This window comes from Trachymyrmex cornetzi, unplaced genomic scaffold (assembly GCF_001594075.2).
Source record: "Trachymyrmex cornetzi isolate Tcor2-1 unplaced genomic scaffold, Tcor1.1 scaffold1194, whole genome shotgun sequence".
NCBI classification, from domain to species: domain Eukaryota; kingdom Metazoa; phylum Arthropoda; class Insecta; order Hymenoptera; family Formicidae; genus Trachymyrmex; species Trachymyrmex cornetzi.
Window position 1 is genome coordinate 214,647 of NW_017295756.1, and position 23,328 is coordinate 237,974.

The 23,328-nt window shown below is 31.3% G+C and overlaps 1 protein-coding gene across 1 annotated transcript in view; it reads right to left on the minus strand.

Moving 5' to 3' along the window:
• Positions 1-876: 876 nt before the first annotated feature.
• Positions 877-23,328, minus strand: part of LOC108766887 (atrial natriuretic peptide-converting enzyme) — an 89,894-nt gene continuing 67,442 nt past the window's right edge. Inside the window, exons 5-22 of the mRNA XM_018516440.1 lie at positions 20,169-20,286; positions 17,554-17,790; positions 16,872-17,125; positions 15,859-16,143; positions 15,282-15,661; positions 14,039-14,166; positions 13,694-13,820; positions 12,056-12,207; positions 10,341-10,539; positions 9,718-9,870; positions 6,005-6,310; positions 4,269-4,419; positions 3,829-3,977; positions 3,544-3,730; positions 3,187-3,340; positions 2,751-2,874; positions 2,280-2,428; positions 877-1,938 (exon numbers count right to left, since the gene is read on the minus strand). Coding sequence (XP_018371942.1) covers positions 1,735-1,938; positions 2,280-2,428; positions 2,751-2,874; positions 3,187-3,340; positions 3,544-3,730; positions 3,829-3,977; positions 4,269-4,419; positions 6,005-6,310; positions 9,718-9,870; positions 10,341-10,539; positions 12,056-12,207; positions 13,694-13,820; positions 14,039-14,166; positions 15,282-15,661; positions 15,859-16,143; positions 16,872-17,125; positions 17,554-17,790; positions 20,169-20,286 — 3,457 coding nt within the window. The 3' untranslated portion in view covers positions 877-1,734. The remainder of the gene's footprint in view (positions 1,939-2,279; positions 2,429-2,750; positions 2,875-3,186; positions 3,341-3,543; positions 3,731-3,828; positions 3,978-4,268; positions 4,420-6,004; positions 6,311-9,717; positions 9,871-10,340; positions 10,540-12,055; positions 12,208-13,693; positions 13,821-14,038; positions 14,167-15,281; positions 15,662-15,858; positions 16,144-16,871; positions 17,126-17,553; positions 17,791-20,168; positions 20,287-23,328) is intronic.

Consider the following 23,328-nt stretch of genomic DNA (forward strand, 5'->3'; position numbering starts at 1 on the left):
AACTGACTACGTCGCAATATGCATTTACATCGATAAGCACATAGACATTTTCTTTGTTTTTTAGGATATATTGTCACTTCGTATGCGCATTATTTAAAATATTTGCGCGATGGTACAGTAATGCATTTCATGCAATACGTGTACGACATTTTACCCGTAAGGGGTGTGCGCTTAACTCGTTCTTTTACAAAAATACAGTTTATCGATTATATGTATATATATAATGTGCTTTCGTTAGCATATACGTTTTCTTCATCTTAATAGTACATACTAAATTATATAACTTCTAATAATATTATCTGTATAGATATCTGTGTAGTACTGTGTATATCACAAACCATCGAAAAGCGTTTAGTTTCTCTTTTCAAATATAAATGTGCGATATATCAACAAAAAAGCTATTTCAAAAGAATATAATCCTCCCCTATTCGTATGAGGATTGTTCGTAAATCACAGATTTCCTATGATTGCCATACAAATCTATAAGTCGTTTGAGATAGAATAGCAGTATAAGCCAAATTATTCGCATTTTAAGAAATAAAAGGATTTCCGAAAGATATTTAATAAGAATATAATTGCTTTATTATATTTTCTTAATTTCAACGAAAATCATTACATTTCTATAATTGAAAAAGAAAAGGTTTTAAATTGACACTCATAAAGCAGGTATAATAATAGATGTCATGTTTTTCTAAAGAATATATAATACTCATACCGCTTATACCACTGAAACGACTCATATCATTGAATGCCGTTAAACGCACACCCTATATAGATTAAAAGTTACCACTTGGTGGCTCATACACGGCTGTCTTAAAGTCGGCAGCGATACAAAATATTTTTTGTCGCATCACATGCGTCGATTTTCGTTTTGTGCACAAATCTTCAATTTTTTTTACTATTTCAGTAGGTACCAAAAGTACATACATCGGCATTTTTGATCCTTTCTTTTACCTAGTAGTTTCCTAGAAAATGGCTTATTACTCGAACTTATATATAGGTACGTAAATATCCTGTATCTGTATAATAGCTTCATTTATAAATTAGTGTATCCTATATGTTTCCGATTATCTTACATTTCCCTTGTTCGAATGGCTTATCATAAAATCTTTTTACGAAAAATCGCAAAGTGGTGAAATTTCATATTAATTGGACGAGCTATGACTGAGAATTGTGGTAGCAAATATCAGTATTCAAACATATTAATGATAAAATCTGATTTTTCTATAATTATCTGTTCACAATGTGAGAAAATAGTTTACCTGCTACTGTGACCTGTTATAATTGGTAGACTTAATTGAATTACTCTTATAACTCGAGGAAAAATTCCATTATGTTGGTATTCATCGTCCAGCATCTTTTAGCTTAGCTAATGTTCATGATTATCAGCGATTTTTATCAGCTTATACTGTTTATCTGAGCTTACTAATCCCAAAGAATGAGATTAACGATCTGTTAATACTTAGCTCTCTTTTCTTCATTCAAAGTTGTTGCACAAGATGTATACAAAATACTATTCTTTGATTGAGCGTACAGAAATCATTGAGCGCAAATTAGCAGATCGAGAACCTATAATTTCAGTTCCAGTATCTTTTTCTTCCAATATATGTCATGAAAACGCAGAAGTCCGTGTTTACTTTGTCTTACATTTTTCCTTCATTTTTGTTTGATTTGTTTCTATATTGCCGATTTTTACATTAAATATTTTGTCTGCCTCGATGCCTTTACTTCGTCTTACATTTTTCCATTACTTCTACTGTTATACTCGGAGTACTTAGACATTTCTTTTTGGATCCACGTTACGTATTTGGGTACGTAAGCGTAGACTCCGGGCAGTTTTGGATGAGCGCATTTTATACCCCAGCTAACAATTCCGCCAACGAACCATCTATCTTTATCTTCCTTATCTTGACATAATAGAGGTCCTCCAGAATCGCCCTTGAAAAAAATAAATAATTCATAATTATTGTCATATTTATTTGCCAAAATTATAGTAGCAAATAACGTAACATATACAATTATTAGACATTATTTAATTCTATTACCTATGTTATTAAATGTAATATTTAAATATTTTAATGATATTTTAAGTACGATATTTAAGATGGTCCAAAAATTAATATAATGCAGTTAAATTTGAATAATAACGTATATTGTAGTTTTATAAAAAAAATCACATTGAAAATAATTCTCGATTCGCAATATATACGTAATATTTTTATAATCTACGGAGAGAGAACACATAAATGTTTTAATTATTTAGATTTTAGATAATTTACTTGACATGCATCTTTTCCTCCATCCGCATAGCCAGCGCAGATCATTCCCTCGGTGACATTCAATTCTTTATGCGCTAACCATGAATTGCAGAGGTGTCGAGGCAGAATAGGAACTACAACCTCGTTTACGGCTGGCTCATATTCAGAGGCTGAAAGTAATCGACGAGATAATAATTGAACTTAATTCACTAATATTTTCTTTCTGAATCAAGTTCATTATTTGTAACAATTTAACATTTGAATGAACTATACAAATTGAAAACTTATTATTTCTTATTCATACTCTGACTTCAGTTATAGAAGATAAGAAAAAAGCTTACATGTTCTTTCGAAGTTTATATCTCAATGATTGTTATATCATGTTATATTAAATTGTTAAGTACTCGAGCGTTGATTTGAGTATCATAAATTAATATTGCAAGTAAATATTTTGAAAGGGATATTTTTTTTATATATGAATGATATACTTACAATCGGTATCGTTTTTCTTGCCCCATCCAATAACAGTACAATTTGTATCGGGTGTAAGATTAGTGTCAGCAGTCGGTAAGCACACCGGTCTCAGATGTTCATGATACTGAACTCGCTTCTCAAGCTGCAATTAATATGGGGTATTGTATGAAAAAGTACTAAATTTAAAACAGTATTCAAATTAGAATAAAAAATGATTTTATAGTATAGACTTTTTAACTTTTTTTTTTTACTAAAATTCGACTTATTTTTCAGCATAATCTCCTTTTAAAAAGTCATTTATCAAACTGCCCAATTACATAATGATTAAATAACACAAATACCTAAATAAAAAAGGCTTAGTCAGTTAAAATTGGATATTGACTAATATTTTTACGTAAATTTATATACATATATATTTACGTAATTTAAATAATAAACTTGAAAATATATTTACTTGAAACAAAGCGACATCATTGTCGTGAGCAACACCCAAGTTGTAATATGGGTGAGGTATGACTCTTTTCACCTTCAGTTTTTGACCGAGATAAGTATGGGAAAGTCTTCTAGTAATACCAAGTTGTATCGTCCAACCGGACACCTCTGAATGACTGAAACCATCCATATATAGAGAATTAATTGATATATTTAAAATTTTTTCCATTAGTTCTTATTAATATACGTAATGATACATATCAATATATAATAAATAAAGAAGCTCTTTTAATAATATTTTCCTTGTATACGTAAGGAATTCGTCAATAATTAAAAGCAACATTTTTTGCACTATCTCGATTTTACACACATTACTTACTTCCCGACGCAATGAGATGCGGTCAGCACCCATTGATCAGCAATAAGGACTCCGGCACAGTAGAAGATCTGTTCTGGACCGCCAAGAAGGGCTGCAAGAAATGGCCAATCACCAGGAGCTGACTCCACACCACCCACTATTCGCTTCACCCTCACGTTTCCGTATACAGAACGTCTGCGGCCGCAAGCTGCAACAGAATCGATCATCGCACGTCGTAAAGAAAGCCCGGGAGAACTGTAGAAAATTTTAATTCAATGATCTTTATACAGTTTTCCGATAATTTACCATAATCGACGCAAGTAAGTTTGACCATGGGATAAGGCTCTCGATCCTTGATGCATCCTTGAAATTGCTTCAGCAAATTTTTATTACGATACTCAGAACTTAATACAATTGATAATGAGTCGTTCATCAGCTTAGTTCCGTTCGACACTCTGAAAATGCAATCAAAAGTGTTATTTTAACAATTTTTTTATACATCGTATTTTTTTATTCGACATTGTTAACATCAGGCGTTAAATGAATAAGCTAAAATCAATTGTGTACATAAGTGTCTCTCAACGTATCTCTTTCAAAGTATAATCGTTTGAATGTACAATTGAGGATTTACGAAGTTGTTTCAACGTATACAAATATGCGATTTAATGCGATTGCGAACATAGCACCTTTATATCATCACGTAATATTTATGTTCCATGTTATTTGACACAAGAGAGATAACTTACGTTCCCTTATATCCCAGCATAGCGCAAACCTCTTGCGGCGACGTTGTCGGTTCCCAGTGCGAGACACATGCTGGCATAAATTTACCCATTTCAGCATGATATACCTCTAGACGGCCCTCGCCGACATCCCCGTTCCTATGGCTTAATTTCACTAAAAAACAAGATGCAGGACGAAACATAAAATTTGAGAGCCGCCTACCAGACTTTTTAGAATCGAAAATTAATTTACATTTTTTTTTAAATTAATCAGGAATTTTTAATTATTCAGGCATTATATTATTGCGATATTTAATTTATTCGTATATTACTTGAATACATGTATTGATCAAGACAACGTATTAGAATAAGCGAAAACATTTTGTCATTTGAGAAAGACCGTAAAGAGACATATAACGAACAGTTACTTTACTTTAATCGTAATAAAATATATATAAGTCGATATTATTCAAATTTATATATAATTGTGAGTTCTTATGATTATTACATGGTTTCGCGACACGCTTCATGTCCTATGGTGATTAACAACGCTGCATCCTTGCCAATTTGCGAATGACTTAATCATCGAGGACATGTAAGTCAATTATATTGTATCTTTATTGCTGAGGATGACTCCAAAGAGAGTCGAAACGTCCAAATACAGAAGACTTTAAGCTAACATCTGAGTATGGTTTTCACCTATTTTTGCGCCGTTCAACGTTGCTTGACTCTCACTAGCCTAATTTAGTCATACTTTTAATTTGTTTTGAATTTGAGAGTCCGAATACAATTATTACTTATTGTTCTTTTATAAACTGTCAGCGACATTTTATTATATAGTATAAAAGAGGTTACGGGTCCAATTTTAAATCAATTAAAAATATAATAACAAAAAAATATCGACTTTTGTTATTTTATACTTTTTTTAATATTTAGAAATTTCCCACACAAAAATAAGTTTCTACAAGATTATTAATACTCGTGAAAATAACGAAGATATAAGTATTTTTATAAATTGTAACGCATTTTTGCGTTTGATGCTCCGTCAATGCGATTAAAAGCAGCTGTTAACAAGTGTAGATTGAAAATGAAAAATATGAGCATTTTGAATTACAGAAAGATTTGTTATATGGCTCCGGTATTGCCAATTAAACTTCCATTTTTTTATATTATATGTGTAAGTATATACTATAATTGCAGTAGCTACAAATTAATTGTTTTTCCATAGAGTTAAATTCAACAATTTTACTAAAAAAAACCGATATTTGTCTTTTAAATCAGCGCCATTTTGACGATTTATAATATTTTTTACTTATCTAAGTTCAGATAGCTACTCTTATAATAACTAAAAATCCTCTTTTAAATTTTTTGTATTTTATTCCTTCCATAAGTTGGAAGGCTGCAACATCCGACACATATTTTTTTACACTTTATTTTTCTAAATTAACATAATATAAAAATTAATAAAACTTTAGCCATACCAAAATTATAGATATTTATCAAATCTATAGTACAGGTAGATGTATAAAAGCGTACAAAAATATATGCAACAGTTTTCTTTAAAAAAAATTTCCAAAAATAGACTACATTTTCGCGTTCTGGATTAGAACTTTGTCAGTTCAATAATAATATTAATGAAACAAATAAGCACTCTTGTCCTAATAAAATATTATTTATTCATTAATATTGTTATTGAAAATTAACAAGATTATTTTTAAGTAAATTGTTATTAATATTATTTTTTCCGCGTATTTACTTACGACAATATCGTTCATCCTGCCCCCAAGGACAATCCATGACTCCATCGCAGATATGGCTGGCTGACATGCACCTTCTTTCACCGCAATGTAACGAAGATTTTGTAGAAAGGGTACTTTTAGTTGAAGATCCCTTACTTAAGACTATTTGGCCAAACGCGGAAGACACCGGCTCCGAAGACGATGTGGAGGAATTACAATTCCCGCAACCGATCTCGTCGCTGTGATCGGAGCAGTCAAGATGACCGTCGCATCGCCAATCGAACGGAATGCACCTTGTGCCATCGCATTGAAAACCACTGGTGCACACTGTATAAACGAATCGGAGCATAATGGAGATCACATGCTTTCTAGCAATTGATGTAATATAGTCTCTACACGATAAAAAGAAAGTATATAAAATTACAAATATAAATATCATATTTATAAAATGATTTATTTTATAAAGGATTATAAAATACATATACTTTATTTTTCGCAAAATTTTATATACTTTTTATATTTTTTACAGTGCATGTTACATATCCTCAATTAATTCATTATTTACTTTAATTAACAAATTTCTAATAAATAATATAATTATCCGTCTCTATTTAATTAATTGATTTTAATTAATCGATTTATTAATTAATAAATGTAAAATTTTTACTATATGTATATCAGATATGAAATAATAATATCCCAGAACGATTAATCGAGCAAGAATTTCATTGTAGATGAAACATTTGATATCACTTACATTATAATGAAAATAAACAAAATAAACACTATATATAAATATTACGCTATTCCAAAAAAGGAACATGAAAATATAAAATAACAATATTCGGATCAGCAGACTATGCTAAAAATTACGAAAATATATAACATTCCGTAGAGATATTAACATTATCGACATTCTTTATCGTAGCATCCTATCTTTGGTAATATGTCTTCTCCTGCGATAGACACGATTGATCCTACGTTTGCGGTTCGATACTTTCACACATATGCGTCAAACATGATATGTACACATGCATCAAGCGCAACTCAATAAAGCTGCTTGGCGCCGCAGATGGGCCGTCATATGATAGTTTAATATGGATTTTGCAATTAAGATTCCATCAGCGGTGACACATGCGATAGCTTGGGTATACAAAATCGCGATATAGCCCCGCATGTGCGAACACGTATGCGTACATATAGGATGTTGGTGAACCTCTTTCGTAATTACAACATGCACAGATGTGCTGCCTTCAGTGTATCTCAACTGTACACATGATGTACTGGATAACAGAAAGATGTTTTGACGAAGATTTCCTATTGTATAAATATTGCTACCTTCAGGTCACGTCATAATAAATCTCAAGAACCTAAATCCATTTACGAATGCATATTTCCGAGGGGGTAACCACTTAATGTAATCATGGGATAGAGTCCTCGAAATCATTATAAAATTCATATTCAATTTCTATATATAATCCAATAATTACGTATGCAACCACGATAAATCATTGTATAATATTAAATAAATTCGTATATTTTACCAAACGACTTCATATGTAGCGAAAAAAATTATTTGTAATCAGATGAAATCATATGATGTAATCTGTGGGACAATATTTCAGCTAGTGGTTACCCCCTCGCATATTTCGGAAATTCGATTCAATTTAAACATTATTAAACAGACATAATTATTAAACGAGTACAAACGATATTGTTACATAAATTGCTAATAGAATTACGGTCAAAGAGAGCTAGTAAAATCAGAAAAATAAATTGGAAGTTATCATCGCCAAGAAGCAAAATATATAGCTATAGAAAGGTACAGAAAGATCGAAAATCCAGAAACCATTGAAATCTTGAGAATGTGTTGCATTTATTCGATTGAATGGACTTCGTAATTACAACGCAATTCAATCTTAATTAACCGTAGACGCGAATAAATCTCTCTCTCTCTCTCTCTCTCTCTCTCTCTCTCTCTCTCTCTCTCTCTCTCTCTATCAGCAGATGCGATCCACCAATCGCGAATTAAATTCACCGCGAGACGAGAAACGAGTACTTCCGATCAATCCTGTCACCACGCCTGTCGCCGCGATTTACGTAATATTTGCTTTGGAAATTGCAGTGCGCGCGTGTATGTGATCGTTTAATTCTCTCTTCTCTCTTCTCTCGCGTGAACTATTCTACGAGATTTTAAGCGCCGTTATCGCACTCGTTATGCATATGACGTGCACGTGACGATTTTTAAAATTCAGTGAATAACGTTTTAAAAACTTCGAGGATATTCCTCTTGTTATATCATTCCTTAAAGAGTTGTGTCATAATATTTTCAACAAACTAAAACTACTTTATAGAAATAAAAGAAAAATGACACATTATTTTAAAAGCTATATTTGTTATAAATGATTTGCTATTTGCATTACAATTAATCGCTATAAGTAACCGTAGTATTGCTATCATTTGACATAAAAAGATGAGTTTTTTATATTGTTTATTGTGCTATATATATTGAATTATAAATAAGAGAAATTATATAATTACTCCATTATTGATTTAATTAAAAAAATTTTATTTCAAAAGTAATTCATTTATATTATATCTTATACACATACATTAAACTATCTATATATTTTGACTTAATTTCTGTTTCTAAATAAAAAAAAAATTTTTTTCGAAGACTGCAATATCGAAAATCGCCAAAATAAGATTAAATCACAGGAAAGAAAGTTTCGAAGAACAAATCGATCGGATCCAGAAAATTTCATGAAAGCCAAAATGACAATGGAATATGGAGAACATAAATGAGAGAGGAAGACAAAGAGAGAGAAAACCGAGCGTAAACAGAGTCCAAGATATCAAAGGAAGAATGAACAATGGACATCAAGTTAGTTAACAATTAGTTCCGTTTTGTGGTCGCATCCTATATTTAATGTCCGCGCGCAAATCGGCGTAAAACAAAAGGACAGAAAACTCATAAATAATATTACGTTCCATAACGTTTCGCGTAAAGGCACACGATACACAAAACCGTATTGTGCAATAGAATCTCAGTGTTGGTGCATCATGATAAACGCTGCTTAATCTCGCTGACATTTTGAACGAGATAAATTTTATAAGGCATTATCTGAATATAAAATTAATATAAATTATTTGAATTATCTGAATATAAAATGTTTATGTGTATTATTATTCTTAATTTAAAATAAGTTAAGTAGAATATTAAGTTATTTTTAAAATAATTTACTAATTATTAAAAAAATAACGATACACAAAAATTATTTCTCAGCACGAACAATATTTCGCAGCGCAGAATAACCAAGAATAACATACCAGCATATTTTTCTCAACGGTAGAACTGTTCGCTGCTCTTTAAATCCATTAGACTTTAGAGCATCAACGAAAGTACGAAAAGCTTATTTTTCTATGGTACATATCCTCTGAATCATCCAATCTAAAGAGAATGTTTTAATCCTTTAATTATTAAGTTCCGGATAATTCAAGTACTTGCTTTGATTCGCGGTAAGCTCATTTCCGTTCCTGTCAGTTGATTAAATAATACATTTGTCTTTTTTGCATTGCATTAACGTAATAAAAGAACTATAATCGATTCTTGATTGATAATCTAATAGAAAATTTAACTAAATGTTGAAAATAAAACAAATGCAATCGACTTTGTAAGCCGTGCGAAAATAGCGCAAGCTGGAGGTGAAATTGTCAAACTTAGTGTCACTTACCCGGTTTCTCGGCTCTCCTTGCCGCTTCGATCACCTCATGGTGCCCGATGCACTCGTCGGAACTCGGATTTTCCGGGAAAAGTTCGCACTCCAAATAATCCGGAAGAGACAAACCGAAAACTTTGAGAAAGAAACCGCAACGCCTCTTGGTTTCTGAAATCATTGATTCAGAAAAAATTCATCACTCGCGGTCAAGATCGAAATATCATGCACAGTTCGTGTTATTCAAAATTTAAAGAAATTGACGATTTAGCGGCGCAAAATTCGGTACAATAATTTTACTATATATTCACATGTCGAACAGTGAAATCGAATGCTATTAAGGCCCACGGGTATTAACCAGTATTACTGTTAATGCATCTACGCGGCTTATGCTTGCAATTTATGGTTTGTCGAGCATTAATAATACACCATATCGATCCATATTTTGATAACAAGTAATTTAACAATATTAAATCTCAAGTAATTTATATTACATAAAAACGCGAAAGACATTTGGATGTTGCATTAACGTTAAATTAAAATAATTGTAAAATGAAAAAATAACTTCCAAATAACTAAATAAAAGCAAAATAAAATTTAAATTAAATAATGAGGTAGAGTAACAAATAATTTATACTTACGATAGCAGAGACTACGACAAGGACGTACAACGCGACCACGAGAGCCGCATTTCGGTACGAAAACACTACAAAGGAATAGAGCAGCCAGTTCATAACATCTGACGTCAACGACAGCATCATAAAGCTCCAATTCGTGCTGAGCCTCCCGCTGTCCGAAATTGCCCATATAATTTGGAAATACAGTATAGTTGTATGGAACCTACGATAGAAATTGCGATTACGCATCAAAATTCATGCCTCAAAATTATATCGTCAGTGTAAATTACACTTTATCTATATATATCAAATAAGATATTTTTTTATACAAGAAACAAGCAAGAATGTTAATAATGAAGAAAGTAATTTACATCTTCAATCTGAGATTATGGTACAAATAGGATAATGAAAATTGATATACTTAAAATTTCCTTATGAGCAACACCGAAAAAATTGTATTCTTGAAAGATATACTTAATATTTCCTCTTAACTGAGATATAAGAGTATTTCCTCTTAAATTAATAATATATTCTCGATTTGCGAAAGCGATCGTCACCACATGTGCGCTACACGCGCGCTTCACACAGTTTTTGATGATATTCCCTTAAAACAATGCAACTTTTATCTGAAGCATTTTTCTCTAAAATATATTGTTCAAGAGATCATTGTTTAAAATAGGACATCCTGTATATTCTCATATTAAGAATACACTAATTTTTAGACGATTACCCTCTTAAATTAAGAGGATTATCTCAGCGCTTATTTTAGAGGGAAACATACTATACGTAAGTGGGATATTCTTAAATTAAGAATACAATTTTTTCGGTGAACTTATTAGAATCAATACAAGAAGATCTAGATCAATATTTTTGCTATCAAATTTTAATACTTAATTTTAATAAAATTTCAGTTTGATATCAAACTTTTAATAGTTAACAAAATTCGATCACGTGAATCCCGATCGTTACTGCGCTCAAAATTTTTCCTCTTAAATTCTTTAATGATAACGCTCTCGCGATCCTTATCCCTGCTCAATCTTGGTCTTACAATCAGACACGTACATTCTCAGAAAAATTCAAAATGCACGACTGCACAGTGAGTGCCTTATGAATTTTAAAATACACATTGTTCAAGCACGAGCCATTGAAATAAAGGGGAAGAAGTAAGTAGAAAATGTATTCAGGAGCGCGGACTCATCGAAATTACGACCGTCAACGGGTGCTTGTAATGTCCGTAAGGACATTTCGCCGCAGAAGGGAGAAAGTAACGTTGTCACTCTTACTCGTCGGTATTCCAGCTCAGAGCGGCAAGTGGCATGGTTACAGTGCTGCATACCGGAGCGAATTCCCTTGTGCCGCCTACGCGCACATTCCGCGTACAAAATTATTTTAAATTCTTTAAAGGCGGCCAAGCCTCTTTCGAGGAAAACGTAATACGTATCATCGTGAACAAGCAGCTTTCTGGCGCTACAAGCCGCTAAAATGCGTTGAATATTCCGAGAACATACATTCGCATGAATTCCAGAGTTTAACAAGCCTTCTCTTTCTCTTTGATACCCTAGCATTTCAGCACCATTTTACATAAAATAATCAAATATTTTACAATAATCGTAAAAATGTAATTGGCTCAGAGAATTAAAATTTACTAAACATTTTACACATTCGACACAACTTCGATCTTGGTGTCGATTCGCGTGACAATCAATATACCTTTATAACAGAAATTTTGTAATTGTTACCTTGTGCTGTTGGCAGAAAGTTACGATGATAGGTAGACACACTCCTGGAGCCGGATTCTTGTCTTCGATTACGAAACGCGTACTTTCAGGTATTGGGATCACAGCCGTGTATATGGTTCTATTCTCCAATTTGAAGTCGTTTTCAGGATAGGCTAATTTAGGAAAGAATATGGACATTGATATGAAGAAAACGTATTCGTGAACAACGATGCTGCATACCTATCACTATCATGTTTTATTTTAACGTTGTCGATTGAAAAACATAGTCACACTGAGCATATAAATTAAATTTTTTTGTCATATTAGAGAGCTCGAGTATCACATTCAAGAAATATCAATATACCAACGTGTTGAAAACAGTCACGTTCTAGATGTCTAACGAGTGCAGAAGGGATGTGTACGTTGCAAACTTTTGTAGTTATTAACGTGTCAACTGCAGACACGCGGCACTCAACACTACGATAATTATCGCCCGGTTTGCACTTAATTTCAAATAAAGGATTAAAAATATAAAAAATGACTATTGCATACTTTTCCATTTTATATAATAATTAAAATAAAGTTCGATTGGTAAACATATTGATGTGATGTAATCAGTCTATATAATCTTTTGGTATATTATATAATGGAGTTATTACCGTTATAACTTGTTATTACTGGTATGTTATATTACTGAAATCACATTAATATATAAAATTGAAAGCTTTTACTAATACGATTGCGATTTAAATTTTAAAAGAGAAATTATAGGAAGTAAAGTAGTATATATAAATGTGAAACTTGAATCAGTTACTTTAATTAATCATATTATTATCTGCATCAATTTATATGTTATTTCTTTCTTATATTTTCTCTCATAAAATGTATATTGAGAATGCTACGAATCTAACTGATTTATTAATACTGGCATTCAGTAATATAATGACAGTAATACCAGGATAATACCAGTATTATCGAAAAATTATGTACGCATGTTATGAAAATTCCGGTTATACACGAGTATTTCCCGCAATATCGGTATTATTAAAAGTTTTCAATTCACAATTTTATAAAAATAAAAATACTCACAATATGTAATTGCTATTATTTCGATATTCAATGCCTGTTTGAAATAATGATGATGTAATTATTTTGTTAACACTGAAATTGACATAACTTATCGACTGCAAATGCAATGTGCAAGAAATATTCATTTAACTGATTTAACAGAAAAATAAAAGATATAAGATTTTTAAAAACATTAAAAAAGTTCTATGAGTCTTTCATTTGTTATCGAAATAATGTTGACATTTGAAATCAAGTGGATTACAAGAACTCATGGTGCTATTGATCTTTCGGTCTCGCTGGTCTCGCAGAGCTTGTTGTTGCATATGCACGCATATTAAAACGTTCGGAGGGTTTAACAAGCAGTTTATTTCGGTTTATTCCGGTTAAATACCAGGCGTGGTTATTTGCGTCGCGATGTTTTCAACTTGCACCGTTTTCCTTGCCGGAAAAACAACCGCATTTTTAACGCTGTACGTATTTTGACGTTATTGAAATTTTCGATTCTTTTAAATTTTAATAATGCAAATTAAAAACCGCTCGATATTGTGTCAAAAACATTTCAATTGCACTTAAATTGAGAGAAATGCTTACTTTTGAAGTATGCGGCTAAACCGCCGGCGATAGCCAAGAGAGCAACAGCATTAAGCAAAACCTGCACAAATCTGAAACGTAGTCTTCCTGTTGTCACGTAGTGGCTGCCAGTCATATCTCTGATTATCTAACCAAACATAAAAAATTCAGAATATGTGCTTTTGTAAAATGCACGCCACAACGAATAAAAAACAGCAGGTGCAAATCTGAAGCTCTAAATCTGTGATTTTATATTTAATATTAAATATCTAATTTAATGATGTATAAGTACATATATAACGAGTGCCTCATATTTTTATCTCTTCGTTTGTGCTGATGTAAGTGACGCTACATTAAAACGCTTACTTTATGATGCAAGGAACTATTGTTCCCGGCATGCATCCTGACGATGGTCTGCAAACTGGCCGGCGTACTCGTAGACTTTGTTATCGGCCTGCCAGATGAGTTATCAGGCTCCGACACCAAGGCTCTGTCTAGAAGGCATTATAAAGCAGTCTAGAAGTCCAAGAGGCTGATTTCTTTATTGTCAATTTATCAATAAGTTGCGACTCTTTTAAGATACAAATTTTAAGATACAAATCAAGAAGAAAAACAAAGAGTACACGAAACGAAGCTTTCTACGGATGAATTTCGCGATGAGAAAATTTTTACTTCTTATTCCTCTCGAATAAACTGTTTTAATGGTAACATAGCGAAGAGAAAGAAAAAAGAAAACAAGACGACGCGATAGAACAGAAAAAGCTTTCCTTCTCGTCTCAGCTGTCGCGCTTTGCCTCGACGTTTATTTGTCGTTCTCAAGAAAATGCCTTGAGCTTCGCTACAGAGATGGAATATAAAGAAGAAATTTTACTTTGTGAGATGTATCCCCGTTATCGTTAGTTACGTCATAAAACACGTCTTCTTTATATTTTTGTCCTTTATAATCGGATTTAATTTTCATGGATAAACTGATATTATAAATATTACGTTCTCATTTTAATATTACCACAATTTATATTATAGAATTTTATTGAAATTTCCTAAAGGTATAGTTTGCTAACTGTAATCGTGAACTGCGTCGAATATTGCGGAGAACTATGCGAAGTATTATCGCAAAGTGAGAGAAAGGGAGTTTTATGTTATATCTATCTTGAAAAGCGAAGATTTTTAAAGAACAACTCCTCGTCGCAGAAAAGGTGACGATGTCATTATAAGCAAAAAATTCTATCAAAAAGATCTTTTGTGAGCAAATAATTTCTGAAAAATGTAGAATCGGTCAAATTATAAAGTTTTTTCAAAAATTACAAGAAGATTCATTTATGGAATTCACAAATTACTTATTAAATCAAGTAAGATTGGAAATTTATGCTTTAGAATTCTAAGATCGAAAATAGGATCTTATTTTTCATTCGTAAAAATTATCTTTGCATACAATCTATTGTATACAATCGTAAAAATCGACGTAACTTTATCATATCTAGAATATTTAAATCCTTTTTTGTATGTGAAGCGGAAATCGTATTCAACGATTTTTTTTCTAGTGCTTCTGTTAGTTCTTCGCTAACAATAACACAACCATGCGGTAAGCTTTGGCGAAGTTTGAACATACCTGGGACTTTTCCGTGCTTGTGAGGCAGAAGGGGCGCTTCCATTGTCTTGCTAGTGTAGCTAGGTGAGCTGGTTTGACTGAAACTGTCTGAGGAAACGTTACTGTCCTGCCGGACGCTGATAGGTTTCGGTACTGGACTCTGACAAATGGCGCTCAAGGGTGGTGGCAGATTCGTCTGCGTTGCTTTTGGCAATTTCTCGAGTTTCTCGTTACCAGTTCGCTCCTTTCTCAGATTATGCTGAAGAATATTTCTAGCCCTTTCCATGTCGCTCTCGTATTTGCTTCGCATTATTGGATGCTGTTGTTGCTGTTCTAAAGTCCTCTGTTCACCGTGATAACGTTTGTCGAGGTCGTGTGGGATTCCTTCCAAGTCCTCGTATCTAAACACAACGAATCGCACGTTTACATTTACTGCGGGTTAATTAATTCATTACTGCGGGTCAATTAACTCATTACTACGTCATTACTGCGCCGTAGAAGCGTTTACAAACATTTTCAAACGAGAATTGTGAAATTATATTTCTGTTTAACGTACAAGAAACGTAAAAAAAGGATATTACATGAAAGCATGTTGTACCTGGGTGGCTTGTCCTTGATTATCCGTTTGTCCATCTCCTGACGTCGACGGTAATCGTCGTCTTCGTGCAAACGCCTCTCTAGATTCTTCGAGGCGGCCTGCAATTCCTCGAACTTCGATCGTCGCTCGCGGCCGGAAGTCAAAATCGTTGCGTACTTTAATTCATCTTTTTGAAAAATCTCCCTTCGCGGTAACGCCATTTCTTCCCTAGGCTTGCTTTCGGATGGTTCTTTCTGTTCGCAGCTACCAGATTCGTTCTCTTTCGTAAATTTTGACAATTGCTGTCTATATGAAAAGGAGAGAACTCCTGGTGAGCATCCAAGTTAAAATCATGTTATTTCTTGTATCACGTAATGATCGCGTTTCTACAATCATTATCAGAAACGTTAGATTTGTAATCCATAAATTGCAATATCTAATATCATTTATTTTATAAATATTAAAAAATATTAAAGAACGTTGTTTCTCAACTGAAAGAGTCGAGCAAGTAATTTTTCGTATCAAAAACGTCACTTGTGTAAAAAATAATCGCTGAGAATAAAAAGATGATTCATAATACTTCGTTGTAAACAAGCATAAATGCGTAATAATAAATAAACGCTCCTAAAAAATATTGCCCTGTTACTCTCTCCATGACATGCGATTTATATTCTAAACTAAAAATTTTAAACAAGAGAAAACTGCCCGAGTATTCTCATCTCAGATTCACCGGAAATGGAATCTGAACTTACGCTTCGTTTAACGAACCTATCGTGAGTGTAATCGTCTGTAACATCTCGCTGCAGGTCAGTTCAAAACAACATATTACCAACTTGTATTCGAATACAGCAATGCATGACAAAATTCTGCATTCGAGTACTTTTAACGGACTACTGAAAATATTATAAGTACTTGGCGTTGAGCGTGATGCCAGTGACATATTATTTGCATAAAAATGTGCAATATACTCAATCGTTTCCTCGAAAAAAATTTAAAAAATATAGAATCGCATATAAATGATATATGTTTATTACCTATTGTGTCGTGACATCGTGCCCAACTGTCGTTGACGGCCATTCGGATCTTCAAACTTCGCCTCGGCGCTCTTAATAATTCTCTCATGAAGCCTTTTTTCAAGATCCAAGGAGACCTTTTGCAACTCCTCGAAGCTCGAATTTTGAGTAAGCTTATGTCCTTCCTGGAAATTTGCTTGTTCGAAATCAGCCACAAAATCGTTATGCTCTTTCGTTTCCCGCGAGTCCTTCCCGTTATAATTCACCAAGTAATCCTGCAACTCATCGAAAATTCATATAAATGAACTATACATCCTGAATAAAATAATAATTTTTTAATGTGTTTTGAATCGATTAATTCGTGTTTAAGGCAACAAATCAACAGAGATTAACTTTAGTGTCACTCAAGAAAAAGAAAGATAGATACAAGACATTTACTTATTCTATATATACTCGTTTAATTTAATTCTTTTAATAAGTGAATTACTTTTAGAATGTAGATAACATCTAATCTTTTTCGATCTAGTATTCATATTATTAGAAAAATATGTTTTTAATAATTGCATAAGTATAAAGATGCCATTTTGCATTTCATAATTCGATTTAAGCTTAATCATAGAAAGATATTAGTAATTATATTATTTCGAGTTTATTATAGTTTTAAAAGGATTTCGTTAAAAATGATATAAGATAGTTACTATACCTGTGACGCCTGATTATGATTTCTAAAAGAACCTAAATCTATAAGTTTTTGATTCGACGAGTCAACGCTGTTCCACGCAGCTGACATTCCTGATGAAGGTGTGGACGAAGGATCGCTCGTCTTGCAAGGAGTCACTTGGTTACTCTGTCTGGTTGTGAGTTGCAGCGGTATAGGTTTTTCGTTCTTGCTTCTTTTTGGAATCGCCGGCGGCCTCAGTGGAATCGGGGGTGGTGCTACCTACACCAAGAGTAAAGCACGATTTTTATCTCTATGCTTTTACTCTAATTGTAAGCTGCATAAAAAGAATTTTTAAGATCTCGTTACTTGATAGAAAGTTAAATACCGAGAATTATATCAATCTCACTTATCGCACCGGTATCGAGTAATATAAATTAGAAAATTTAATAAAATATGTATATTTGAAAATTAATGGTTAAACTATTGTTCTGTCAAATTTAAATTGCCTGCAACTGGTTTACTCTTATTCTAATTTTTGCATTATTTTCAATATAATTTTTGAATAACTTTTACTTTTGAAAAAAAATTATATATTTTCTTCAACTAGACAAAAATTAATTTAACGTGGAAACATTACTTCGAAACGAGAATTTTCACTGGCAACCGGCTATGTGATTTGCGTAAATTGACGTGAAAGTTACGTGCAAAGTTACAACGCTTATCATTGCTCGAAGACAAGCATCAAGTTTAACTGCCTTGTTGACAAACGTAAAGCAACACGCAAGTTCATTAGCTTCAAGCATTTATCGTCGATAAATTCTCTTCGCGTGAATCCCGCTTTAATACCTCGAGTACTTTTAATGACTTTAGCAAAATCCTTTCAAGCTCGACATTTCGAGTATCATTATAATTCCCGAATTTATCCATAAAAACTGATATTAACTAACGCAAAATTTTATATATTAAATAAGTTTTAATTTTAAATAATAAACTCAGTAATTATGTAATAATATATATATTGTACATCTAATATACAAATACTTAAAAATATTTCTTACATTACAAATTTCCATGCATAGCAGCCAATTATACAGCAACATTTATTATTTATTTAATTAGATTATTAAGATGTATGATTACGAAGAAGATTTAAATTAAAACGCAAATCTAAGAGTATAAATAATGAATAAATTTATGCCCATGTATGATAATTTGTATAACAGATTTTATAAAATGAAATTGCTTATTTCTGTTAAATTACATTAAAATCAAACAGCAAAAGTACTTAAAGTTTACGAAAATACTAATTAATACTTGCAATGTTAGTAAATGCCATGTTATGTGTGTCCAATGTGTGTCCAGTGTGTGTTGAAGATGTTATGTATCTATCGCAACGCTGAATTGCAATTTGTAGATTTTTCTTTTCTGCCAAATCAGGAATCATAATTTAAATTTAGTTTAAACAGCAAGTTTTAGATAAATTTAAATTATATCAGATCAATCTAAAGTTTTCCATATACATAATATCCTATATAAATCTAGAATTTTCATAAAGTTTACACAATGAAATTTAAAAAAGTGAAATATATTTGTTTACACACACAAATAGTCTGTATATTATTTATACTTATATTTGATATTTATTGGGCAATAATGTGCATATTTTTTGCAGACATAGTGATGAATGTATTATTACAGGATGATTAATTGTCGCAAAAAATACATTTTACGTGTTTGTTCAATCATCTTTTTCTTCATAAAAGCCTTTTTGGCACAGGATTCCAATTTTGTCAGACAGTTTTCTCATCCGCTGATATTAATTCGCAAAGTAGCGGCGTACCACTAACTACCGGGCTTTAGTCGCGTGATTTAAGGTGTCGAGATTATGTGGTACGCTGGGATACCGACCATGCGGTAACTTTCCAAACTTATACCTGCGTAGGAGGAGATACAAAGTTCGAAAATCCTTTTAGTATCTCCCACCTCGCCAACTCTACTTTTCCCCCTAAATCATTTTAGTAACTTTCTCTTTAATGTCTCTCAATTGTCCAATAAATATACAATATTGCAATACACTATTAGCAGACAAACTATGAATATATGCGTTGGTAAGTAATACTAATTAATATATTTTTTAACAGGTACGATCAGCATTGCTAGTACACGTATAATAATATTTTATATTAAGTAATCTTTAATTATAGATAAATTATATCTAAATTTTGCCTTCTCAGATTTTTAATATCTTTCCAACATCAAAAATATAAATAAAAATATCAAAATTTTTTTGTGCTGTTTCAATTTTTAAAATTTTCGCTTTTTTCCATATCATTGTGTTAATATAACAATAAACAAGAGAAAAAAATCTTTGTTTAATAGTTTTTAATATGGTTTTATAAAAATTATATATATTTTTTATCACATTTATGTCGATTTGCTTTACTAAATGATTTGTGTTGAGTGAAATGTATTATTTGTGAAATGTGCCGAGATTAGTTAGATAAGACTAATCTCAAATTGATTCAAAACAAAACATATATGAAAGTATCATACCTATAAATATATAACATATAATATATAATATACAATATATTGCGCCTAAACAGAACACTAATTCACTAGACTAAAGATAGCTAAAAACAAATAAAATTTATTACCGCCGGTGTGGCAGAATGTCGGCGTGGTATTGGCGGCGGTACGTCATTTCCGGTGCGTGGTGGTTCCGGAAGCAGAGAAGTTTTGGTTGGCAAACCGACGCTATGAATTCTGCTCTCCCTAAAATATAAAATAAATTACTATTAAATTATCTTTAGTCGTTTTGTTCTCGATTTTACAATATATTTGAAAATTATTGAAGATAGTATGAAACATAAGGAAATTAATTAATTAGTAATTTAACGTTTAAACATACTTAAACGTTGCCGTAATTAATTCAAAGTAAAATATATAACATATAATTATAATCATATTAAATGTTGTCAACTGTTTTATTCTATTAGTTTCTTACATTTTTTAATTTTAAAGGACGTCTTGTCATTAATTTATTTATAGTTATTTATAGATGTTATAAAGTATACATGTCAGAAAAATAAAATAGCGAAAAATCGAAAACAATAAAGTGTCGAAAAATGCATCATTTCGTTTTCGTATAAAAAAATATATATACTTATACTTTCTTTTATATCATATGTTTATCGCGCACATTGAAAATGTTAAAACAATATATGATATGAAGTTTGTTAGTCACAATATTTAATTTTTTTCTACAATTATTTGTAAACGCATAATTGACGCTAATTACTGTTATATAAAAATAATTAAAACCAATGTTTGGAATAACCAACGCAAATTGTTTTTCCTGATCAAAAGTTCTCAATGTTATACACTTCTACGTCTCTGCATTCACACTGAAACTTCGTAATAGCGAATCTCGAAATAGCGCACATTACACAAAATCCCTTCCATACGCGCAAGATACATATGCGTAGCACAAGTGGGGATAGCGATAGAATCATGTAGCAACGCATATTTACGCATGTCTATTGTTAATGTGTTATCATTAGCTGCGCCTTAATAACTGGAAAGGACATGTTCAAATTTCATGCAAAATTATCAGCTGTGCTCTAGTGACTAAAAAGGACATGTGCAGATTTCGTGTAAAATTATCATGTTCACATGTCCATTTTTTACAAGGGCTAATATTTTGAAAAAACAAAAATGTTGATATATAAAAACAAGATTTACATAAAATAATACATAAATGTAAATAAAATAATCCGTTGACATATGGCCCTAAATTTCATTGTTTGAAAGTACTTATAGACAACCTTATTATGTTGTCTTTATTACGGAGCCTCAAATCGTGTACTATTACGATTTCAGTAAGTAATTATATCAAATAATAAAACTTATCTTATTCTATGAATTTCTATTACGTTTTTAATTTTAAAAATTCTCGGTTGTCTTGTTATCATACATTTATAGTTTATTTTATTTTTATTTATTTAAACGTTATAAAATTATAGCAGATAGGATTACATAAAATGGAATATAATATTATTGAAAAATGCGTCATTTATTTTCGTGCAAAAAGATATATGTACGTAGTTTTATATCATACATGAGTAATGTATAATGTAAACACGCTAATTATATATATATATATACTGGTGTTATTATTGTATAAGAGTAATGAAAACCAATTTCTGGGATGATCAACGCAAATTGTTTCTCCCGAGTTTTACGATCGGCGATGATTAAAAACTTCTCGCAAATATTATACATATCTATGTTTTTGTATTTATAACATGAAAATAATTAAAACAATGTAATTAAGATAATAAAGTACGCAAATAATAAACATTAATGATCATCCTGTTTATTTTATTGTTTCTGCGATAATTATCTTATTAAGAACTTCTAGTTGTCAATAAATACATAAATATTTTCTCAAGTACAATATTAATATATAGTTATATTTATTTATATATTATTATTATATATTATATTAATATTGTATTTATATATATATATTCTTATATAATGTTTTTGTTATTGAAGTATACAGGATAAATATCTTGAAAGAGATATTAAAATCCTAATTGTGAATATCGTAATATTATAGTAAGTAACAAATTAATTCTTAAATCGAAAAATTGTTTTATGAACAGGTATTCCTTTTATGAACAACCGTATCCACATCGACACTTGCAATTGCTGCAATTTATATGTTGTAATTAATGATCGTAAGAATTGCCATTAAAAGAGATTCAATCAAATGTTGATCTCATCATTAAGTGCTTTAAGCACCAAACGTTAAAGTTATACGCAACGAAATAATGATGCTATAACCATTATGTTGTAAACATCTTATACTTCGTATTATTCATTAAACAGACTTGTTAAAATATCTTTTTGCAACAATGAAATTTACCATTATTATTTATTATACATGGTTTTCAAAAATAAATAATTCACTATACTTCGAGTAAATTTTTTCGTGAAATTGAAGCATATATTCCTCGAAATGATTTCCCCATTCTTTTCCCGGTTTTGTTTCTATTTTTGTTTTCAACTTTAGCTTTCTTTTTACTTCCGCAAGAGGATTCGGGTCAACTGCAAACTCCGTCCATGAGTCCGGATTAGCAAAAGCTGTGGCACAGAAGCTAATACGTCAGGTTCGATCAAAGCTTTGTTATTGACTTCAAGCATATTGTTAACGCGGGAAGCACTGCATAATGCATAGTCTCAAGTCAGAAATTATAAGTTCTCATAGTTTACTATATTCAAGATTATGAACAATTGCATATTCTTTTATATTCTAAATTTATACGTAAAAAGGAAAAAAATATAAATAAGTTACATAGAGAGTAATAAATTATGCCGGACAATTATATCTTTGTAAGAAATGAAGTGACAATTTCTTAGAGATTAACCCATACATGGCTATGTCACCAAAGTTAGTAAAAAAAAACAAATGGAAATAAACTCGGGGAATATGAAAAAGCATTTTTAACATAAAAAGCACGTTATAAGAATCAATTTTGTAGCTAGTTATTATAAACAAATTACTTATTAGCCGTAGACCTTGATAGGCTAATAAGATTTCAAGCATATTATAATATATATTATTCTTTCCAGAGATGACTTACATTAATTTTACATTTTTCAGCAGCAAAGTTTATTGTATTTATGTATCTCACACAGAGAGGTGGACAATACCATCCATGCTGTAGAAATAGATGAACGACTTTATTTTTAGATCGTATTTCTTAAACAAAAGCTAAAAATGAAACTTTAGAAACATAAATACAAACT